The sequence below is a fragment of the Microcaecilia unicolor genome, unplaced genomic scaffold (genome assembly GCF_901765095.1).
Source record: "Microcaecilia unicolor unplaced genomic scaffold, aMicUni1.1, whole genome shotgun sequence".
NCBI classification, from domain to species: Eukaryota; Metazoa; Chordata; class Amphibia; order Gymnophiona; family Siphonopidae; genus Microcaecilia; species Microcaecilia unicolor.
In genome coordinates this window covers 1,141,579-1,165,721 of record NW_021963593.1, presented here as the reverse complement: position 1 = coordinate 1,165,721, position 24,143 = coordinate 1,141,579, and the positions used below count along the sequence as shown (strand labels likewise).

General features: G+C 43.9%; 1 protein-coding gene across 1 annotated transcript in view; it reads right to left on the bottom strand.

Annotated features, from left to right (window-relative positions):
- Positions 1 to 18,675, bottom strand: part of LOC115459486 (fucolectin-5-like) — a gene marked incomplete at its 3' end in the record, with an annotated part of 41,974 nt that extends 23,299 nt beyond the window's left edge. Inside the window, 2 exon segments of the mRNA XM_030189292.1 lie at positions 12,843 to 13,000; positions 18,611 to 18,675. Of these exon segments, the coding sequence (XP_030045152.1) occupies positions 12,843 to 12,942 (100 nt within the window).
- Positions 18,676 to 24,143: the final 5,468 nt, after the last annotated feature.

Below are 24,143 nucleotides of genomic sequence, written 5' to 3'. Positions count from 1 at the left end.
CCACATAGGAGTTGCTGGTATACATGATCGCCGTGGCAATAAAGAGACGTCTAAGACATTGGTTGAGATTGTGTACAGGTTGACTCGGGCATTCAATATTCTTGGAGGGTTAGTTTTATACGAGAAGTTTTCCTAACTTTTCAACGTTCTAGACTGGTTAGTCATATACGAGATGTTTCCTAACCATAAAATTTTGAGTGGGTTGTTGTACACGAGAAGTTCTCAAACTACAGGTCCTTTGGGGTGATTAGTCGTACACGAGAAGTTCAATCGTACACGAGAAGTTCAATAATCAGCGGAAACCCATTGGACCGCTGCTCTTCGACTCATGAGACCTTATTCGCTGGTTTTTTGAGTTCTTTTTGGGAGTGTTTGCAATGTCCCTTTTTGGGGGCTCTATCATGGGCTGGAGCTCATGGCCAAGTAACCTGGATAGCTCTTGGCAGGCAGGGAAACGGGGTTTCTTTATGCCTTTAGAAGCACACTCTGGAGAGTAGTATTTATTAATTAGGGGTAGAGTAGTATAGATACATAATAGCTGACACCATTCACTTTTTGTACTTTTTTTCTTAAACTCTCCTTTCCTTTCCTCCTTTCCTCTTTGTGACTGTCATTTGTCTGTTAATTTGACCTGCGGTAAAAGCGTTGAGCTTCCCGCCAATTAGTAATTTTTATTTCGGGTCCCTTTGTTGGAGCACATTAATAGATGTGTGAGTATGATTGTGTTATGTCTCTGCATGTTTTACTATCAGAATAATCATTGTATGTTTTTGTAAACTGTTAGCACATTATCATTTCTAGGTCTCCTTGTTATCTCTGAAGCTGCCTTTTGAACCACTGACCTTGGACCAGGTTCTAGATCTGGTCAATATATATATTATTATTAATCTAGTTCATTTTTTCTATAGCAAATTACAGGTCTGAAGCTTATTTGTAGACCACTTGCTCACTAGGTCCCGTTATTATACATATTGGGTGATGTTGTTCACTACCCATTATATCATATCTTCCTCTCCGCACCCAACACCAGATACTGGTGATCTGACATCTATTCAGATCTCTGGTAAGGACTTTCCGTCCGAAACAAACCTTTCTATTTTGCGGTTGACCTCCCTATGCCACCGAGAGTTCGGAAGGGCATAGTGACCCCGCCAACTGTCCTCTTTCTCAATTGATTTTCTGCGCTGGAGATTACATTGCACGAATCGTGAGTATATTTTCATTTATTGTATGTATTGCTATTGAGCTTGCCTTTGTATACTTTCATGGCCTGTTGGATTAGCTCTAATTTAAATGTTTTATTTTACCAAATTTAGGATAAAGATTTTGTCCTCAATACACAGGGACACCTCTGTATGTGGGACAATAACTTTGTATGTGTATGAGTGTGGTTTTCCTTTTCTATACTGTCTGTGTGCTATGACTTGTAATTGGCTACTTGAATATTTATTTTTATATTTTTTGTTTTAAAACCCTAAAAAAATTACTTAACCGTGCACAATTCCAATGCTTGGTTTTGAACTACATTTAGAAATATCTTGCTTCCTCTTCTGAACTTTAAGTTTTCTACTTATCAAGGTTGGGTTACTGTTTTAATTTTATGTCTATATGTTGCCGTGTGTCCTGTGGTAAATGGCATATATTAAACCAGCTAGTTATTAAGGAATCATTTCTTTAGTTTTAAATTAGTGCTTTAAGGTTACCCCGCGAGATTGCCTATCAACTGCAGTGGTAGTAAATCTCAAAGGAGTGTTTTTGTTTTTTTCAGGATTGTATATTATTTCATTTAAGCAAAGTTTGTTTGATTTGTGACGAGATGTTAAATACCTGATTGTTTTTGATTTCTGGTAAATTGCTTTCACTAGAAATGCAAGCACTTTTTAGTTTTAATGGAATAGGTGTGTGTTCTTTGAAAATTGCATAATTATTTCAGATATTTCCTATGAAAGGTTCTATATTATATGCCTTCTAAAACACTGTTTATTTGTGACGTTGTTTAAAATAACAAGTGCTGAAGTACACTTAGAGATTAACCCTTGCATAACATAACTACCTGGTAAATCCGAACTAAAGAAATTTAGGTTGCTATTATTTCAGAGCTATGTTCAGATAAGACTAGCTACAATTGCCACCTTCCTTTTATTGAAAACCGTACCTCTGGTAGCAGATAAAGTAATAACCTTCTCCTCTTTTCCTCTCCTGAAGTATTAATTCTATGAAGACTAATTACACCAGCATGAAGTTTTAATATAAAAACTTCAACTTACAGTTTTTGTCTGATGTATAGTCCTGTTTTCAGTCACCATTATATCCAATGCTTGCAGTGAGCAGTAAACTCAAATTTGACACAGGAAACACCGTTATTTCGTGATTTCCTTAGGACCGAATAACAGAGATTAACCCTTGTAGTTCTTATTTTCTCTTAAGTTCATTTTTACAAAAGCTTTGAACTCAGTATATGATACAGGAATTGATTACGTGTTTCAGATTTTTAATAACTAGATGGGTTTTTCTGTGGTCCTGTGTTATCCTTGCTACTCTTTGTTTAGAATTCAATTTACAATGTAGGCTTACAAGCTGTTCCATTTATCATACTGGTCTATATGAACATATCATACTGGTCAATTTATGCATTTATTGCATTAATAAAAATTGTTATTATATCCTTGATTTTTGAATTTTACTAAAATGTTTTAAGAAATGCTCCTACTTGTCTCCTGTTTATAAATTGGTTCCTCCTCTGTATTTATAATATACTCTAAATTGTAAATTGATTCCTGGGAATATATAAGCTTATTTTTAGCTATCCCTCTGAATGTGAATCTTGATATGCTGTCATGATTTAGGGCCCAAATTGTGAAAGCATTGAAAGGATCAGTTTAAAATTTAATATAATTTTTATTTTCCAAATTGGCTCTGAGCTATTACAGAGGACTATAGGTTGTTGTCCTTCTCATTTGACCTATTTAAACCTTGTAAAGGTCACGTGAGGAGGCCTCATAGAAATATATAGTTTTTACATTTCTGATATTGGCTTTTCTCTATCTCTCTAAATATCATATTAAAGTCTGCATTTTCCTAGAGCAGACTCTGACCACAATGTTTCCTCAGACTCTGCTGACTTCCTGTGCTAGCAAAATCTAATCGACAGAGAAAAATTGTTTTCTACTTGTAACTTATGATTTTATATATTGAAACTATGCTCCACCTATTGTGCCCCAAGGAACTAACAATGCATTCTTTGATTTTTTTCTTTCTAATGGTCCTGTGCTGAGATTTGACCACTTGATATTACTTCTTATATTAGCTCTATTTATTAAGTCTTGTAGGTTGAGTGAAGACTGCTAATCCAATTCCTGACCTACCGCCTTTATTCCAGTTTGGTACTTCTGCTACAACTGACCTCTGACAAGAAAAAGAAGCGCTACCTTCTCCAATGAGAATTTTCTTTTGTCCAAATGATGTCATTAACTTAGACCTTCTTGGTTATGCTCTTAAATATTCTACTGTATTAAATATTTTTACAGGCTCATCTTTTCCAGAACATACATGTCACTTTACGTATGAGCTCTCTATTACAACAGACAGCGACCGTGATTCCAGAAGATACTTCCATCACCTGGACTAGTTATGAGTTTTAAATTCCTGCACATTAGACTTCTGCTCTGATTATGACTATTTCCTAAGCCACCCTTCTTTCTGAATCATCTAACTCGTAAGTCCTGCTGGCCTCCTGCAGCTGAGGGCTCAACCCTTGGTGAATGTTAGTCATCGCAGGTGAAGATTCCATACCTACTGGCCATAGATTGCAACGCATTATCCATGCCTTTTGCTTATTTTTGTTCACCATATTTTTGACCCTCCATACATCAATAACTCGAACAATCAATTTTTATTATTAGTTTTTTGTACTCTTTTCTTTTGTTCCATAAACTTTACCATTGTTATTGGATCATCTCTTCGTAATAATTACCAGTCTGTCTTGCACATTATGCAAGCCAGAAGTGGGGATATATTATGCAAATCCCAATTCCTAGTATTAAGAGGGTTGAAGTTGAAGCTCTGACCCCTACCAATCAGGAGATATAATTTCATATATACTATTGCACTGTTTTCTCCATGTTTACATTGTCTTTCATGTCTCTTGACATCTATATATTATTTTTGCTTATTCAGTTCACACTGATTATGCCCACCAAGATATAGCAATGTAACATTCAGGCATACAGTCATCTTGATGGACTGATTATGATGGTGCATGTCTAGAATAAAGACATGGAAAGATCCAAGTTTGTACACCACAAGTACGTCTTCAAGATCTATCCAGGCCCAAATGATGTTAGATCCCCCAAGGTTGTGGCAATAATCTTTACACCTTGCAAACTACTGGATCACAAGTCTTGGGTCCATGTGAAAGATATACGGGTTTACTCAGCCACAGAACCAGATGTTACCAGCCTAACCATCTCAAGACCAGCCACTTCCTTCAGCAGGCCAGCCTGAAAACCCAGATCTCCGTCCAGATTCTTCTGCGCTTCCACCGCCTCGATGAAAGAGAATTCAGAACTGATACTTAATTTGAGAATTACTGTTGCTGTTTATGGACATTATAGACTCATATTTTGTTTTATTTTCAGTGTAGCAGTAATCCTGTCTATATATTGAAAAGGTTTTATTTTTATTTTCCTATTATTTCCTTTATTGTTCTAATTGTTTTTCCAAGAGTTTCCCCGTTATTTCTGTTTATGTAATTTAAATTGAAGTTGATATTGCTCAGATACAAGGGTAACATCAAACCCTAATACTGGCTATGATATCATAATGTAGGTGTAAACCCTGTTAGTATCAACCAGTTATGCAATTGTTTAACTTTGGTGTAGGCTTACTTAAGCTGCATATCTTTCTGTAGGTTTGACTAAGCTCCAAGTGGGATAACGGATATATAAAATGCTTCCCATACTTCCAGATCATTATGCATATGTCAAGTTCCATGCATGTCCTTTGTTAATATGAATTTTCCTAGGATTGACCATTTTTGCTGTATGAGGCAACCTTATACTTGCTATCCACTTTTTAGTGCTCATGATTGGATGCCAATGATGAGTAATAGTAAGGTCCAGGAATTCCGACCTGTTTAAGGATTCTGAATACCTACAACCTAAAACAGCCTGCAATCTAAGTACTAACCATATAGTTGTTGAGCCACCATAACAATACTTAATCAAAACTACTATTCCTTCCGAGGACCACTGAGATAGATACATTAGATTATCTCTCCATGCGCTATGCAACAGATATAATAGACGTCATAGAAAGACCTGAAAGTATTTACTAGTATGATCCACCTGAAATTGCTATTACCCGCATACCTATACTTCATGGGATTTTGTAGATGAACTCATGGATTTGTCCCATTCATAAAACCTCTCTCACTACAGGTTTGAGTAAGTCTCAAGAGAGATGACATCAGGATTAAGGCCCAAGGGATTGGGTAATATAAAAGGAATTCCATATGCCCAAAAATATACCACCTAAGAATGAAGTTTTCTGTCTTGCATAATATCTGCTAGCAATCCATAAGAGCAAAACTCCCCCTCTCGTTTGATAGCTTGCCACCTTCTGGAATGGATGATGACGAGCTTGACGAGCTTTGTGTCACCCCTCCTCAGAGGGGGTGACAAGTGGGAATGTATAATTATAGTACAGCAAGAGGCCTCACTGGATGCCCACCGGAAGGGTGGAAGGCCAGATTTTAGGACTCAGGCTGTAAAAATACCAGCTAGGTTTAAAAATCTATGACTGGCTGAGCAAGGACTTGCTTTTCCTGCAAGTTAATATGTGTTCTAGCTTAAGACCTATCCACTGGAATAGTGGTGGGCCAAGCTACATAGCTTTAAACAGCTGAAAAGCACTGACTAGGCCTGATAACAAGATGATGGCCTTATAGCAGAGAGCCTGCAAGAGCAAGGACTGCTTGGTGAGTTCTAATGAAACCTGGTGCAACTTCCAAATTGAGTGTAACACACATGATGTAGAAGTTAAAGACAGAAATGATAAGAAGTTTGGTTCATAACACGGAGTCTGTCTTTAATAAGTTGGCACCCAGATCACAAGATGTTATGAAATTGATATATCTATATTTAGATATCTTCATAAGAACAAAGTGTTTACAAAAAAGGAAATTACACAATAGCCATGTTTGGATGTCCGTATCTAGGGAGATATTGACAAAAAGGGAAATTGCACAATAACTTGCAATAGTTAGAATGGAAAAGTGAGGGTACAGATGGACACCTGCCGGAAATGATTCAGAGGTTGGGCAATATTGAGAAAAAAAACAGGGTCTTGCCATTGACTTGTATTGAGATCTGCGCCTATAAAAGAGATGAGATTTTGGCAGATCATTGGAACGGTCCCGAACTCTTCTCGGAGGGCAGAAGCTCTGTGCAATTGAACCCAGAACCTGTCTGATGAATGTATCTGATTAAAGTCTGATTTGCAAATAAACTCTTCATTCCAAATGATGATTTGTGGGCTTCACTTAATGATGAAAGGCTGTAAGTATAAATGCTTTTGCTACATCAGGCTATCATTCGCTGCATTGTATAACCTGTAGTCTAAATCCCTTAGAGGCAATAACTCCTTGAGTACCCCAGTACTAGTGCTATTTAGAGATGGAGTCAGATTTAAGGTCACTCCAGCCTTCTTGGGGGGCTCGGGACCCCCCAATTCTCAACAATACGCCGGGCCCCCTCCCTACCCATCTTCAAATCATTGCTCAAAGCCCACCTCTTCAATGTCGCCTTCGGCACCTAATCACTACACCTCTTCTCAGGAAATCTTAACTACCCCAACTTGACATTTCATCCTTTAGATTGTAAGCTCTTCTGAGCAGGGACTGTCCTTATTTGTTAATTTGTACAGCGCTGCGTAACCCTAGTAGTGCTCTAGAAATGTTAAGTAGTAGTAGTAGTACTCTCGCCCTCCTGTAGTTTCCAACCCCTCCTCCTACCGCAGTCTCACTGCTTCTCATCCTTTGAAGCCCACTCCATCCGGCTATTCTACCCGCTCCCACTCAGAGTGGAAGTCATCTACCGCCCCCATGATAAATCCTTCTCTTCCTTCCTCACCGACTTTGATGCTTGGCTCTCTGTTTTTCTTGAACCCTCATCTCCGTCCCTCATTCTCGGAGACTTTAACATACAGGCTGATGACCCATCCGACCCTCACGCTTCTAGTTCCTCACCCTAACATCCTCCTTCAACCTCCAGCTGTGCTCTACCACCCCTACTCACCGTGACGGCCATTGTCTTGACCTCGTCCTCTCCACCTCCGGCTCACCCTCCAATTTCCAAGCTTCAGCTCTTCCTCTCTCCGATCACCACCTGATCACATTCACACTTCTTCACCCATCCATCCATCCCATCCATCATGTCCTCCGAGACTGTCGACAAATCTCCGCTTACAATGCCGCTCTCTCTCCTCTGCTCTGGACACCCTCGCACCATCCACCTCCCGACCCACAAAGCGTACTAATCCCCAGCCTTGGCTGACCCCTTGCATCCGTTACCTTCGCTCCTGCGCACGATCTGCGGAACGCCTCTGGAGGAAATCTCGTACTCATTCAGACTTCCTTCACTATAAATTCATGCTATCCTCCTTCCACTCCTCCCTATTCCTTGCAAAACAGGACTATTACACCCAATTGACCAATTCTCTCAGCTCCAACCCTCGTCGTCTCTTCGCCACCCTTAACTCTCTCCTCAAGGTGCCCCCCACTCCCACCCCCCCCCTCACTCTCTCCTCAATCACTGGCTGATTACTTCCGCGACAAGGTGCAAAAGATCAACCTTGAGTTCACTACCAAGCCATCACCTCCTCTTCACCCATTAACCCTCTCCCTCAACCAACCAACCCAGGCCTGCTTCTCCTCCTTTCCTGAGATCACCGAGGAGGAAACCTCCTGCCTTCTTTCCTCCTCGAAATGCACCACCTGTTCCTCTGATCCCATCCCCACCAACCTAATTAACACCATCGCCCATACTGTCAACCCCTCCATCTGTCGCATCCTTAACCTCTCTCTCTCACTGCAACTGTCCCTGACACCTTGAAGCACACCATAGTCACACCTCTCTTCAAAAACCATCACTTGACCTTACCTGCCCCTCCAACTATCACCCCATTTCCCTCCTACCCTTCCTCTCCCAAATACTTGAGCGCGCCGTTCACAGCCGCTGCCTCAATTTTCTCTCCTCTCATGCCATCCTCGATCCACTCCAATCCGGTTTTCGTCCTCTCCACTCGACAGAAAACAGCACTCTCTAAAGTCTGCAATGACCTGCTCCTGGCCAAATCCAGAGGCCACTACTCCATCCTCATCCTCCTCGATCTTTCCGCCGCTTTTGACACTGTCAATCACGATTTATTTCTCGCCACACTGGCCTCATTTGGGTTCCAGGGCTCTGTCCTCTCCTGGTTCTCCTCCTATCTCTCCCACTTGCACCTTCAGGGTACAATCTCATGGATCTTCCTCCACTCCCATCCTGCTATCTGTTGGAGTTCCCCAGGGATCTGTCCTTGGACCCCTTCTCTTCTCTATCTACACTTCTTCCCTGGGCTCACTGATCTCATCTCATGGCTTCCAGTACATCTTTATGCTGATGACACCAGCTCTATCTCTCCACACCAGACATCACCGCAGAGACCCAGGCCAAGGTATCGCCTGCCTATCCGACATTGCTGCCGGATGTCCAACCGCCACCTGAGCTGAACATGTCCAAGACCGAGCTCCTCGTCTTTCCACCTAAACCCCACTTCTCCTCTTCCTCCACTCTCTCAGTTGATAACACCCTCATCCTCCCCGTCTCATCTGCCCGCAACCTCGGAGTCATCTTCGACTCCTCCCTCTCCTTCTCTGCGCATATCCAGCAGACTGCCAAAACTGTCGCTTCTTCCTCTTCAACATCAACAAAATTCGCCCTTTCCTCACTGAGCCACCACCCGAACTCTCGTCCACACTCTCATTACTCTCGCCTCGACTACTGCAACTTACTCCTCACTGGCCTCCCACTCAGCCATCTATCCCCCCTTCAATCCGTTCAGAACTCTGCCGCACCGTCTTATATTCCGCCAAAACCGTTTATTCTCATATCACCCCCTCTCCTCAGGTCACTTCACTGGCTTCCGATCAGATACCGCATACAATTCAAGCTTCTCCTCCTTACTTACAAATGCACTCAGTCTGCTGCTCCTCACTACTCTGTACCCTCATCTCCCCCTACGTTCCTGCCCGTAACCTCCGCTCACATGACAAATCCCTCCTCTCAGTACCCTTCTCCACCACTGCCAACTCCAGGCTCCGCTCATTTTGCCTTGCCTCACCCTAGGCCTGGAACAATCTTCCTGAATCCCTACGCCAAGCCCCCTCCCTACCCATCTTCAAATCCTTGCTTAAAGCTCACCTCGTCAATGCTGCTTTCGGAACCTAACCTTTCGAACATATAGGCTGCCCCAATCTGTCCTGACCTATCAGATTGACTGTACATTTTGTCTTTAGATTGTAAGCTCCTTGAGCAGGGGACTGTCCTTCCATGTTAAATTGTACAGCGCTGCTTAACCCTAGTAGCGCTTTAGAAATGTTAAGTAGTAGTAGTAGATAGAATAATAAAAGCAACTAAAAGTTGACAATTTCAATATAGAATTGATAAATATTGAGACTCAAGTACAATGATAGTGAGTAAAATATGTTGAGTAATATTAGATAGGTAATCATTAATTATAGAGTGATCAACTAAGGATTTGATTATCCAAGAGATATGAAGTAATTAAGGGCCCTTTTTACCAAGCTGTGCAAAAGGGGCTTGCGCTGGTGTCGGCATGCATTTTCATGGGTGCTGAGGCCCCCTTCTACCGCAGCAGAGAAGTCTCTCTTTCCTTCAGAAAATGGCCGCTGCAGCAAGTAAGCACTTGTTGCGTGGCCATTCGGAGGGAGCCCTTGGGTGGTGGTAAGAGCTCCCACACCTTACCAGCGGTAACCGGAAGCACCACGGGACTGCCCGATTACCACCAGGTACACCCGGCATTATGAAAATAATATTTTTCGTAGCGCCAGATATGACTGTGTGCTAGGGTGGAAAGTACTGCCGTGCTGCTGTCCCTGGCGGTACTTCCCATATAGCTTACCGCCGTTTAGTAAAAAGGGCCACAAGAGAGATAGAATATGACATAGAAAGATCAACATTGTACAGTTCAAAATTAGTTCTTTGTTTATTGAAGGATGGCAGCTACGAAATTAGTAAGCGGTCTTGAATGCAAAAAATTATAGGGACAGGCTTATGAACCTCAACATGTGTACGCTGGAAGAGAGGAGGGAGAGAAGAGACATGATAGAAACGTTTAAATATCTCAAGGGCATTTATGTACAGGAAGAGAGCCTTTTTCAAATGAAGGAGAGCTCTGGAACGAGGGGGCATATGACAAAGTTGAGAGGGAATAGGCTTAGGAGTAACCTAAGGAAGTATTATTTCACAGAAAGGGTGGTGGAGGAGTGGGATGGCCTCCCGGTGAGGTGGTGGAGTCCAGGACTGTTCATGGGATAAGCATGTGGGATGCTTAGGAACAGGAAGAATTAGGGGTTACAGAGGTTGGGCAGACTGTATGGGTCATGTGGCCTTTATCTGCCGTCATGTTTCTATGTTTCTAACTGAAAAAATGTGTTTTCAGTAAGCTTTGAAATATCATGTAATCATTTGTGTATCTAATTTGTTTAGGGTTCCAAGAATTGGTGCCTTGATATGAGAAGCTGGTAGTATGAATTCTTTTGTAGATTACATTCTTGCATCTAGGAAAATGTAAGATGAGATATTCTCTGGATGATATAATGGCGTTACGTGGTGGTAATTCAATTAGAGTCATTCATATAGGATAGTGGCATGCCGTGCAGATTTTGATGACTAAATACACACATAGCTGAATGATATTCTATTCTTTATTGGCACCCAATGTAAATGATGAAGGAGAGGAGCAGCTTTGACAAAGTGAGATACGCAGATATGTTTTGAGTGGTTTGTAGTTGTTATGGGTTGTTTTTTTTTAAGAAAACCACATTTGATTCTGCATAGATGGAATTACAATAGTCCAAATTTTGTTAAAACAGGAGATTGAACTAAACTAAGGTATGAAAGACTGGTCTTGTGAAAAATTGTCTTAGCCTCCTTAGATTCCAGAACACGTTAAAAGTACTTGACAATCACTTTAGAGACTTGATTTTCAAAGGATAGATTATTGGTCAATTGTAATCTCACTATCTATCTATCTATCTATCTATCTATCTATCTATCTACTACTACTAACTACTTAACATTTCTAGAGCGCTACTAGGGTACGCAGTGCTGTACAATTTAACCAAAGAGAGACAGTCCCTGCTCAAAGAGCTTACAATCTAATAGACAAGTGAACGGGTCGGTCCGATAGGGGCAGTCAAATTGGGGGCATTCTGGATTCACTGAACGGTAAGGGTTAGGTGCCGAACGCAGCATTGAAGAGGTGGGCTTTAAAGCAAAGACTTGAAGACGGGCAGGGAGGGGCTTGGCGTAAGGGCTCAGGAAGGTTGTTCCAAGCATAGGGTGAGGCGAGGCAGAATGAGCGGAACCTGGAGTTGGCGGTGGTGGAGAAGGGTACTGAGAGGAGGGATTTGTCCAGTGAACGGAGGTTTCGGGCGGGAACGTAAGGGGAGATGAGGGTAGAAAGGTAGTGAGGGGCAGCAGACTGAGTGCATTTGTAGGTAAGAAGGAGAAGCTTGAATTGAATGCGGTATCTGATCGGAAGCCAGTGAAGTGACCTGAGGAGAGGGGTGATGTTTTGCTTAAATGGCTTCGACTTGTTGGGAAGAATGGATGGCACATACAGTTCTTTTTCTGCGTCAGTTACTGTGCTACTGAGTTACTATTCACTCAATTCTCAACTATACAACTGAAAGACCTAGAGAAAGGCTTTTTAATCCTTTTGTTTAACCAGATTCAGTGTGGTACTCTGGGCTTCTACAATCTGTTTGCTTATATGTAATAAATAGTTGGAAACTAAGAAAGCAGCTCTTCTCATGGGGATTTTGATCTGGTTAAACTTGCTGACTAGTATTACAATAGCACAGGGCTTGGGATTACTGCTCCTCTACCTGTTTATACTGGACAGGGAAGAGAGTACATTATGACACCTCATGTGAGACAATCGAGGAGAGAGAGTGCAGAACTGCCAAAGAATAAGAGATTGCCTCATGTACTCAGACTGTAAGCTCCTTGGGGAAGGAACTTATGTACCTACATGCTAAAAATACTGTCAATCACATTAAACTTCATTGGGAAGTTGAGTTAATAATCTAAGAATGAATTTATTATGGTCACTATGATGACCTCTGGATGTATAACTGGCTGTAGGAAATTATAAGTATTTTCAGATGCATTACCCATAACTATCATCTTTGAAAATACATGTGTAACTTGAACAGATGCATTTATGTCCAGATGTTAGATCTGATGTCTACTCTTTGGTACTTGGATATTTAAGGTGAAATATGAATGACTAAATTTTATCACCAAACTCATAGCTATTTTCCCTCCTCTTGCCTTATGCCAAACCACATCCCTTTTCCTGACGGATACATTTGGCCATGCTGCATATCCCATGTCATACTTTTGAATATCAGTCTAAAGAATTCTAGAGAAGAATGAGAAGCAGAACATCTGCGGTGGATTCCCATGTTATATCTCTACCTGACACCCTCAGCTCAGACTGAGAGTTGGGGGTCTGGACACTGTAAGAGAACAGAGGATGATCCAGCTACTTACATGAATCTTGAGGATGTTGGAGAGGGAACACCTTCACCTCACAAAGTGTCAAATACTGCTTGCGATTTGGCAGGACCACGCTGACATAACGACCTTCCATCCCATTACAACAGAGCGTTGTGATGGAGCCCGCTCTGATATCAGTGATGTTGCCACATCTGGATATTGGGAAGAAATCAAGATGACTGGTTTATTGAGAGATGGACCCCACCTAAAATATGGCCAGCTTATCCTGTTGAGAGAAGAGAGAGGACTCAGAGACAGGATTAATAAGGGTTTATAACCATCCTTGCCATGATGAGATGGAAGAAACCTGAAGGAAATGACAACAGCACCCTGAGGCCACCGTGACAGGGTTTGTCCTAGCCTCATGTTTGCTCTCTTGCCCCCATTCCAGAAAAATAAAAAGTAGAAACTGAGGGCTCAATATTTAAAATGATTTAAATCAGCTGCCTGGGGCTAACTGAACATATCCAGTTAGCACTCAAGCTGAAACTGGCTATTTTGTGGGCATTCTGCGGTCAGATCAGTACTAACCAGCCATAGTAACTACGTAAATAGGACACATAAAAGTCATTCCTATATTATTTATTTCACCGTAACCAGCTATGGGTTCACCACCGTCATATAGCCAGAAATTCAATGCCAGAACCCAGACATGGCTTGCACCAGCAGGGCCGTGCCTAGGGTCGTTGGCGCCCCCCTGCAGACTATCAGTTGGCGCCCCGCCCCCCCCATGTGTCATCTCCTTTCTCTCAATGCGCCCCTCCCCCCGCCACTCGCTGAGCAGCTGAAGAGATAGATTCCCCGCTTCACTTACCTGGGTGTAGAGCTCGCAGGCGGACATGTCTATGTGCTGATGGGGAGGGAGGGAGGAGAGCCAAGCGCTGTGCGCGGGAAGGCAGCAGCGCATGCGCATAGGCGCCGACGCACCAACGTGGTACGGTACGGTTGTATTTTTTAAATTTTGAAATAGAACTCGACCGGCAGTGGCGCCCTTAAGGCAGGCGCCCCCCTGCGGGTGCTTACCCCGCTTACTGGGTTGGCATGGCCCTGTGCACCAGTTAGAAAAATGCTGTTTGCCATGAACTGAATATTGAGGCCCTACAGTTGTTCTCTTGGTCCCCTTGTATGTAGGTAATATTGATCCCTCAATCAGAAGAGTGCACTAAAATCCTCTCACTAACCCTTCTATGCCACTTCAGACCTTCCAGTGCATTTCTCAAGAAGTTCTCGCCCAGCTTAGAAACTTCTCTGCAAATTAACTGATAGCCTCTTTACTATTCATTTTAATATGCTGTGTGCTGATGTCTACCATGTGAGATAACTCGGTACTGAAACCCTTTCGGCATCATGTGCCGCTTGTTATTGCAGCCTTCTGCCCACAGTAGCTTTCTGCATTGGTCTTAATCATATTTACAATCCACTGTGTTCACAAGTACACATGGGAATATGAAGACAATTCTTTGGGATTCCAAAACTGAGTCTAATCAAAATTAAGGCTAGGGCCATCACACAAATCGAAGGTATACAATAAGGGTTGTAGACTTTCTCTTAGCAGATTTAAGAGGGCAAAACATTGACCATGGATCTTTCAAATTTGAGACACCTAATCAGTGATCACCCCAATTATTGTGTTCTCAAATGGTCAGATGTTTGGCTATCATCCTTCCTCAGTCAGAAAGTCACCACCTTCTCCTAATTCAACACAGGACACTGTCAGTCTTATTTTCGAAAGTGATGGGCGCCCATATTTCAACCAAATCGGTATAATCGAAAGCCGATTTTGGGCGTCTTCAACTGCACTCCATCATGGAAACAAACAAAGTTGATGGGAGGGTGTCGGAGGCATGGTGAAGGCGGGACTGGGGCATGTTTATCGGCCGAGAAGAGATGGGCGCCTTCGGCCAATAATCGAAAAAAAGGCATTTTACCGTGAATTTGGGTCCCTTTTTTTGGACCCTTGTTTTCATGAACAAGTCCCAAAAAGTGCCCCAACTGCCCAGATGACCACCGGAGGGAATCGGGGATGACCTCCCTGGACTCCCCCAGTGGTCACTAACCCCCTCCCACCAAAAAAAATAGCTTTAAGAACTTTTTTTCCAGTCTATATGCCAGCCTCAAATGTCATACCCAGCTCCATGACAGCAGTATGCAGGTCCCTGGAGCAGTGTTAGTGGGTGCAGTGGACTTCACCCAGATGGACCCAGGCCCCCCACTACCTGTTACACTTGTGCTGGTAAATGGGAGCCCTCCAAACCGCCCCCAAAACCCACTGTACCTACATGTGGGTGCCCCCCTTCAGCCATAAGGGCTGTGGTAATGGTGTAGAGTTGTGGGCAGTGGGTCTTGGGGGGCTCAGCACCCAAAGGAAGGGAGCTATGGACTTGGGAGGTATTTTTTTTTTTTTTTACTTTTTACAAGTGCCTCCTAGGGTGCCCGGTTGGTGTCCTGGCATGTGATGGGGACCAGCGCACTACGAATCCTGGCCCCTCCCATGACCCAATGCCTTGGATTTGTTCGTTTTTGAGGTGGGCGCCTTCGGTTTCCATTATCGCTGAAAAACGATACCACCCAGCTCAAATCCGCACAAATCCGATGCATTTGCCCGGCACAAACCGTATTATCGAAAAAAAGATGGACGCCCATTTTTTTCGAAAATACAGTCTGTCCTGCCCCTTCACGTACCCATTCTCGGACATAGACGCCCATGGAGATGGGCGTTTGCATTCGATTATGCCCCTCTGTGTGTTCAACCAGGATTCAACTAAGGCACAGCATTGTGGAACGTTTCTGGTAACAAAGGCAGACAGAGCTGATAATGTTTGTACAGAGAAAGTAATCCATCTCAAGGTCTCAATACTAAGCCCTGGGATTGGTAACACGGAATGTGTGCCACATGCTATTTCCGGTGCTCGAAAATTATTTATATTTTTTTAGCATTGGTTATCGCCGGGTTAGCGTGTGAGCCCTTACCACATCCATTTAGGCTTGCTGTATGTTGGGGCCCAGCTTCTTGGCATCAGCTTCTGCAGTTGGATGCTGTCACCTTCTATCCTATGCTTTAATAAATTAAATAAGAAAATCTATCTCCTTGACTAGACACAGTATAATTAAGTGGATAATCACAATCTTTATCTATCGTATGTCTATTCTTATACTGCTTCCCTATTAAGGAAGAACCCCAATTCTTCAGCATTTCATGTCATAGTATCACTCATGCCAAATTCTGGAGTTCAAGTCAGTACTCATCAAACAGGTTCAGGCCCTATATACAAACACAGCCCTGTCAGAACAGAATCTTAGATTTATTTTGAAAGAAAATGGAAAAACTTTCTCTGAGCTTAGTTTTCTTTCTTAAATCCCTCTGCAGTCACCCAGCCACTTTTCACAGACATTCCCAATCCCAGCTCATCACTTTTCTCAAATCAAGAGGTTCGTCTGGATAAGGATATTCAAGCTTTACTGCTTTCTGTGACAGTCCATTTCGTAAACAAATTTAAAAATATTTATTTAGGAAATCTGTCCTGAATTGTAATAATTAGTTAGGTTGCTATCATTTTAATTAAATTTAAATACTAATGTTTTATAATATTGACTATTTTTCTGTAACGAAGGATGCTATATTGGAGAAACAGGCCAGATGCTTAAGACAAGATTCAATCTGCACAGACATCACATGAAAATAGCCGGTGCCAGTCAGGCCCCCACCCCTGTGGGCCAACACTTCACATGACCAGAACACTGCACCAGTGATTTCACAGTAAGAATACTGAACGGTAATTTTAAAACAATACAGGAGCGTAAGACCTTTGAAGTAAGAATGATTGAATATTTTGACATCCCAACAGACAGGACTTAATAAAGGATCTGGGTTTTCTAACCCATTATAAAACATAAAGCTGTATTTCTCTGTTTATCACCCTCCTCTCACCTACCAACACCCATCCTGTTAGAATATCAATGAAATGCTTTGATGTCCCCATGCATACCCCCACCCTCTCACTCTGTCAGACTGTCAAAGTAATGCTTTGATGTTTCTCTCATATATACTATCTGCTACCACATTTGCTTATTTCCGATCTGAGGAAGAAGGGCAACCTTCGAAAGCTAATCAAGAAATGTATTAAGTTATGTCCAATAAAAAAGGTATCATCTATTTTCTTTTCCATGTTTTATTTTGTTTGATTTCTATTGATAACCTTTAAGAGTAGACTAACACGGCTACCACACCTCTGTACTTTCTGGAAATTTCCAGCTTCTTTGTAAATATAATCCGCTTTGAACCAAGAGGTATATAGTGGAATATAAGTTATATTGTTATTGTTATTATTACACACTGGGCAGGAAAATAACATTTTAACACCCCCCCCTCCCCCAGTTCTTTGTCACTAATGACTCTAAACCCTTTCTTTTAAATTTAATAATTATATTTATGGACACTGGGCCAGCTTTCAACTACATTAGACCCCAAACCCCCAAACCCACTCACTACTACTACTAATTACTACTACTTTTCATTTCTATAGCGCTACTAGACGTATGCAGCGCTGTACACTTGAACGTGAAGAGACAGTCCCTGCCTGACAGAGCTTACAATCTAATTAGGACAAACAGGACAAACAATAGATAAGGGAATATTAAAGTGAGGATGATAAAGTAAGGGTTCTGAACAAGTGAACAAGGGTTAGGAGTTAAAAGCAGCATCAAAAAGGTGGGCTTTTAGCTTAGATTTGAAGACGGCCAGAGATGGAGCTTGACGTACCGGCTCAGGAAGTCTATTCCAGGCATATGGTGCAGCAGATAAAGGAACAGAGTCTGGAGTTAGCACTGGAGGAGAAGGGTGCAGATAAGAGAGATGTACCCAGTGAACGGAGTTCACGGGGAGGAATGTAGGGAGAGATGAGAGTGGAGAGGTACTGAGGAGCTGCAGAGTGACTGCACTTATAGGTCAATAAGAGGAGTTTGAACTGTATGTGGAAACGGATAGGAAGCCAGTGAAGTGACTTGAGGAGAGGACTAATATGCTCAAAGCCCAACTCTTCAATGTCGCCTTCAGCACCTAACCACCATACCTCTATTCAGGAAATCTAGACTGCCCCAACTTGACATTTCGTCCTTTAGATTGTAAGCTCCATTGAGCAGGGACTGTCCTTCTTTGTTAAACTGTACAGCGCTGCGTAACCCTAGTAGCGCTCTAGAAATGTTAAGTAGTAGTAGCATAATGACACTGGTTGGAATATTAGTCGTGCAGCAGAATTTTGAACAGATTGAAGAGGAGAGAGATGGCTAAGTGGGAAACCTTTGAGAAGCAAGTTTCAATAGTCTAAGCGAGAGGTGATAAGAGTGTGGATGTGGGTTCTGGTAGTGTGCTCAGAAAGGAAAGGGCGAATTTTGGTGATATTATAGAGAAGAAACAACAGGTTTTAGCAGTCTGCTGAATATGTGCAGAGAAGGAAAGGGAGAAGTCGAAGAATGACCCCAAGGTTATGAGCTGATGAGACAGGAAGGATGAGAGTGTTATCCACAGAAATAGAGAATTTCCAAGTTTTAAAACACATTTAAACATGCTTATATATTTTTTATCGAATTTCCATAAAACCCACAAAAGCCCATTGAGACGTCCCCTCAGACTAATAGCATCTCAGATGGTTCCATTTCTAAGTCTCATGTACCCATGTGGGGTGAAAGTAATCTGAGCACATTTTAAGTAGAAGAGGCGAGTTCTAATGTAGCACTTGAGAGTGCAACCACTGGAATCAACTCACACAGGATTGCTGTTGTCTGGACGGTCACCAATGCGTATCTCTGCATCCTTCAGTCGTTGCGAGCAACAGTCTTCCCGGCTTCAGTACCACGATGGATGCAATTTTCAGGAACGCCGTAGATCCAACCGCCACCAGGACCCCTGTAGCAAATTCAGTATGGGTACAGGAGCCTTTCCGGGAATCTTTGTTTAAATTCCCATCGATGGCTAATATTGCCGCAGCCATCATACTTCGTTGAACTCTGATTCGTATTCCCCATGGTGCTATGTTTGTATCTGGAACCAAATCCAAATATAGCAAGATTTGCAGTGCAGGAAGGACCAAAATTGTAACACAGTACAATACTATCAGTTCATTTAGTATCTTTTTGCCAATCATGAACTCAGCAATTCTAACTAAGAATGGGTGAGTCGGTTGTGGCATTAAATCAAGAACTTGAGACAAAATGGAACAAACCTTGCCTGGCTCATTATTGCCTGTTCAAGAAGGCATTACCACAAGGATACATCCTACATACAAACAACATAACTAAGCCTGAACTAGATATAACCTCAATCTCTATACCGACTACCAAAGTCTACTCTACCACGAATGAACTTTAACATGATTGCCACTCTATCTTAATTCTGAATATGAATTCTTTATATTAATTGTTTAACCTAAAATGTCAATAATATTCTCTAATGCAATACCACTTGTATCTCTCACTCTGGAAATAGTGATCGCCATGACGGACACAATGTAAGCCACATGAACCTGCAAATAGGTGGGAAAATGTGGGATACAAATGCAACACATAAATAAATAATTCTAAATTAAGATAACAAAAAAGTTAACTTAAAATAGTTCTAAATTGCATAACAATTTTCTTATAATGGAAAGAGTCCAAATAATTGCATATTTAGCTCCAAGAAAATCTTCCCTCCAATTCACAAGTAGTTCTAAAGGAGTACTGACCGCTTCAGTCTGAATTTTAACACAGCTGATGTGACTTTTCATGGCCCAACACTCAGCACTGAGGAGGTATGACCTATCCAAATCAGCAGGACTTATCCCAAATCAGAACACTTCAACCTGGATAAGTCCTAATGAATTTTGCCCCCCAATTCTTTACTATCTATTACTGTGGGTAAGAGCAAATGTGACTCATTTCATACCAAAACGCTGTCATATAGTTCAGGGGCATAGCCAGGAAACAGATTTGGGTGGGCTAGGCAAGAACGTGGGTGGGCACCAAGGTTCTCCCCCCTCCCCCCCAACCAACCACCCAAAAAATATCTCAGTGGTGAGGAAAACGATCTTTCCATCTTGGCAGTCTGCAGCAGGCATGCGCTGAAACTGCAGCATGCGCAGGTGCCGTTATTGGGACAGTAGCGTTTTCATTACCATCAGGGGGAAATCTGAGCTGCTGAGCTTGGGATCCCCACCAGTACTGCTAAATGTGTGCTACTGTTAGGCGGGCCTGAGCCCAAAGTGGGTGGGCCCGGCCCCCTCAGGCCCCACCTGTGGGCTAAGCCAGTGATATAGTTGCAAAATGTCCCAAAATTGTATGGATGAAAACTTCAAAACTACAGTAATAATATAACTCAATCTACTACTACTACTACTTAACATTTCTAGAGCGCTACTAGGGTTACGCAGCTGTACAATTTAACAGAGAAGGACAGTCCCTGCTCAAAGGAGCTTACAATCTAAAGGACGAAATGTCAAGTTGGGGCAGTCTAGATTTTCTGAGTAGAGATGTTGTGATTAGGTGCCGAAGGCGACATTGAAGAGGTGGGCTTTGAGCAAGGATTTGAAGATGGGCAGGGAGGGGGCCTGGCGTATGGGCTCAGGGAGTTTGTTACAAGCATGGGGTGAGGCGAGGCAGAAAGGGCGGAGCCTGGAGTTGGCGGTGGTGGAGAAGGGTACTGAAAGGAGGGATTTGTCTTGAGAGCGGAGGTTACGGGTAGGAACGTAAGGGGAGATGAGGGTAGAAAGGTAAGGAGGGGTTGCAGATCGAGTGCATTTGTAGGTTAGTAGGAGAAGCTTGAACTGTATGTGGTATCTGATCGGAAGCCAGTGAAGTGACTTGAGGAGAGGGTAATATGAGTATATCGGTCAAGGCGGAAGATAAGACGTGCAGCAGAATTCTGAACGGACTGAAGGGGGGATAGATGGCTAAGTGGGAGGCCAGTGAGGAGTAGGTTGCAGTAGTCAAGGCGAGAGGTAATGAGAGAGTGGATGAGAGTTCGGGTGGTGTGCTCAGAGAGGAAGGGGTGAATTTTGCTAATGTTATAGAGGAAGAAGCGACAGGTCTTGGCTATCTGCTGGATATGCACAGAGAAGGAGAGGGAGGAGTAGAAGATGACACCGAGGTTGCGGGCAGATGAGACGGGGACAATGAGGGTGCTATCAACTGAGATAGAGAGTGAAGGGAGAGGAGAAGTGGGCTTGGGTGGGAAGACAATAAGTTCGGTCTTGGCCATGTTCAGTTTCAGGTGGCGGTTGGACATCCAGGCAGCAATGTCGGATAAGCAGGCCGATACTTTGGCCTGGGTTTCCACAGTGATGTCTGGTATGGAGATAAAACTGGATGTCGTCAGCATAAAGATGATAGTGGAAACCATGAGATGAGATCAGGGAGCCCAGGGAAGAGGTGTAGATTGAAAAAAGAAGGGGTCCAAGGACAGATCCCTGAGGAACTCCAACAGAGAGCGGGATAGGGGTGGAGGAAGATCCATGAGAGTGTACTCTGAAGGTACGATGGGAGAGATAAGAGGAGAACCAGGAGAGGACAGAGCCCTGGAACCCAAAAGAGGATAGTGTATCAAGAAGTAAGTTGTGATTGACAGTGTCAAAAGCGGCGGATAGGTCGAGGAGGATGAGGATGGAGTAGTGACCTTTGGATTTGGTGAGGAACAGGTCATTGCAGACTTTAGATAGTGCCGTTTCTGTCGAGTGTAGGGGGCGAAAGCTGGATTGAAGTGGGTCGAGGATGACATGAGAGGAGAGAAAATCAAGGCAGCGGCTGTGAACGGCGCGTTCAAGTATCTTGGAGAGGAAGGGTAGGAGGGAAATGGGGCGGTAGTTGGAGGGACAGGTAGGGTCAAGTGATGGTTTTTTGAGGAGTGGTGTGACTACAGCATGCTTGAAGGTGTCCGGGACAGTTGCAGTGGAGAGGTGAGGATATGACAGATGGGTGGGGGGGTGATAGTAGGAGAGATGGTGTTAAGTAAGTTGGTGGGGATGGGGTCTGAGGAACAGGTGGTGCATTTCGAGGAAGAGGAGATGGTTTCCTCTTCGGTGATATCAGGAAAAGAGGAGAAGGAGGCCTGGGTTGGTTGGTTGAGAGAGTGGGTTATAGGATGAAGAGGAGGAGAAGGTTTGGTGGTGAATTCGAGGTTGATCTTCTGACCTTGTCGCGGAAGTAGTCGGCAGGAGATTGATGGGAGAGAGTGAAGGGGGTTGGGAGCGGAGGGCACTTTGAGGAGGGAGTTGAGGGTGGCGAAGAGACGACGAGGGTTAGAGCTGAGGGAATTAGTCAATTGGGTGTAATAGTCCTGTTTGGCGAGGAATAGGGAGGACTAGAAGGAGGATAGCATGAATTTGTAGTGAATGAAATCAGTATGGGTGCGAGATTTCCTTCAGAGGCGTTCAGCCGAACTGGCGCACAAGCGAAGGTATCGGGTGCAAGGGGTCAGCCAGGGCTGGGGATTGGTATGCCTTGTGGGACGGGAGATGGACGGTGCAAGGGTGTCTAGAGCAGAGGAGAGAGTGGCATTGTAAGTGGAGACAGCGTTGTCAACAGACTCGGAGGACATGATGGAAGGGAGGAGATCAGAGATACTAGAGGATAAGGTGGGGGGGTCAACAGCCTGGAGATTCCTGGAAGTAGTGGTTAGTGTTGGGTGAGACTGAGGGGGAGGGTGATGAAGTGTGAATGTGATCAGGTGATGGTCGAGAGAGGAAGAGCTGATGCACGGAAATTGGAGGGTGAGCAGGTAGAATAGAGGACGTAGGGGTGGTGGAGCTCAGTTGGAGGTTGAAAGAGGAGGTTAGAGTGAGGAACTGAGAAGCGTATGAGTCGGATGGGTTATCAGTGTGTATGTTAAAGTCACCAAGAATGAGGGATGGGGATGAGGGCTCAAGAAAAACGGAGAGCCAGGCATCAAAGTCGGTAAGGAAAGAAGGGAGGGACTTATCAGGGGGGCGGTAAATGACTGCAACTCTGCGTGGCATCGGGTAGAATAGACGGATGGAGTGAACTTCAAAGGATGAGAAGCAGTGAGACTGTGGTAGAAGGAGAGGTTGAAAACTGCAGGAGGGCGAAAGTAGTAGCCCAATGCCGCCACCGCGGCCAACTGGGTGGGGCGAATGGGAGAAAAGATAACCTCCGTGGCATAGGGCCGCGATTGAGGCAGAGTCGTCAGGGGTGAGCCGGGTTTCAGTTAGGGCGAGCAGTTGAAGGGAATGGGAGATGAAGAGATCGTGGGTGAAGGAAAGTTTGTTGCAGACCGAGCGGGCATTCCACAGGGCACACGAGAAGGGGAGGGAGGAGGGGGGAGGAGGGGAATAGAGATGAGATTGGAGATATCGTGGAAATGTTTGCATAAATGAGATGAAGACGAGGACAGGTGTGGGGGATCTGGGTTGGGATTGATGTCTCCCGCAGATAGCAGGAGAAGGAGCAAGAGAGTGCGGAGAAGGGTTGGGGAGGTAGGGCGACGAAGGCGACGAAGACGGGATGCGCTTAGGAGGAATGGGGAAGGGTTCATGGCAGGAAGGAGGTGTTGAAGGTTGAGAGATAGGAAGGAGGAGGAGGACAATAGGGATGGTGAGGTGGTGGGGAACAGGGGGAGGTAGGGTATTGCAGTAGTGAGCAGGACGGGAGAGAACAGGGATGGGCAGTGAGTTTGTGTGGTATACAGCGGTGGGAGGGGGAGAAAGATTAGGGAGGGACAGGGCAAGGAAATAGAAGTTAAATGGGGGCCATGAGTAGTGACTGAGGTGTTCACGGGGGCAGGTAGATGAGCTGGGAGACAGGCAGGTGAGGGTGAGCAATCGGGCAGGGGAACGATGAGCTGGCAGGAAGATGGGCTGGGAAGCAGGCAGGTTTCAGGATGAGCAGTCAGTCAGGAGGGTGAAGGGCTAGTAAAGTGGCAGGTTGTTGATGGGCAACAGGCAGGCAAGTTGAAGGGCTAACAGCGGCCGGGCTGATCGATTGGCTAGCAGGCAGGCGGGCAGGAACAGGTGATTGGCTAGTAGGCCGGTGAGTGGCTAGCAGGCAGGAGCAAGTGATTGGGCAGCAGGCAGGCAGGAGCAGGTGAGTGCAGTGGAGAGCACAGCAGCAGGACTGGAACAAGCTGGAATGGTTTGGAGCAGGAGCAGGCGGACTAGAATGAGCTGGATTAGGCGGACTGGAACAAGCTGGAGCAGACAGACTGGAAACAGCTGGATCAGGCTTCTGTAGTGTAAAGATCTAATGCATTAAATTAGTTCTTAGGACCATCAGAAGTGCGTTTCCTTGAGAGCCACTGCTCCTATTTATAGG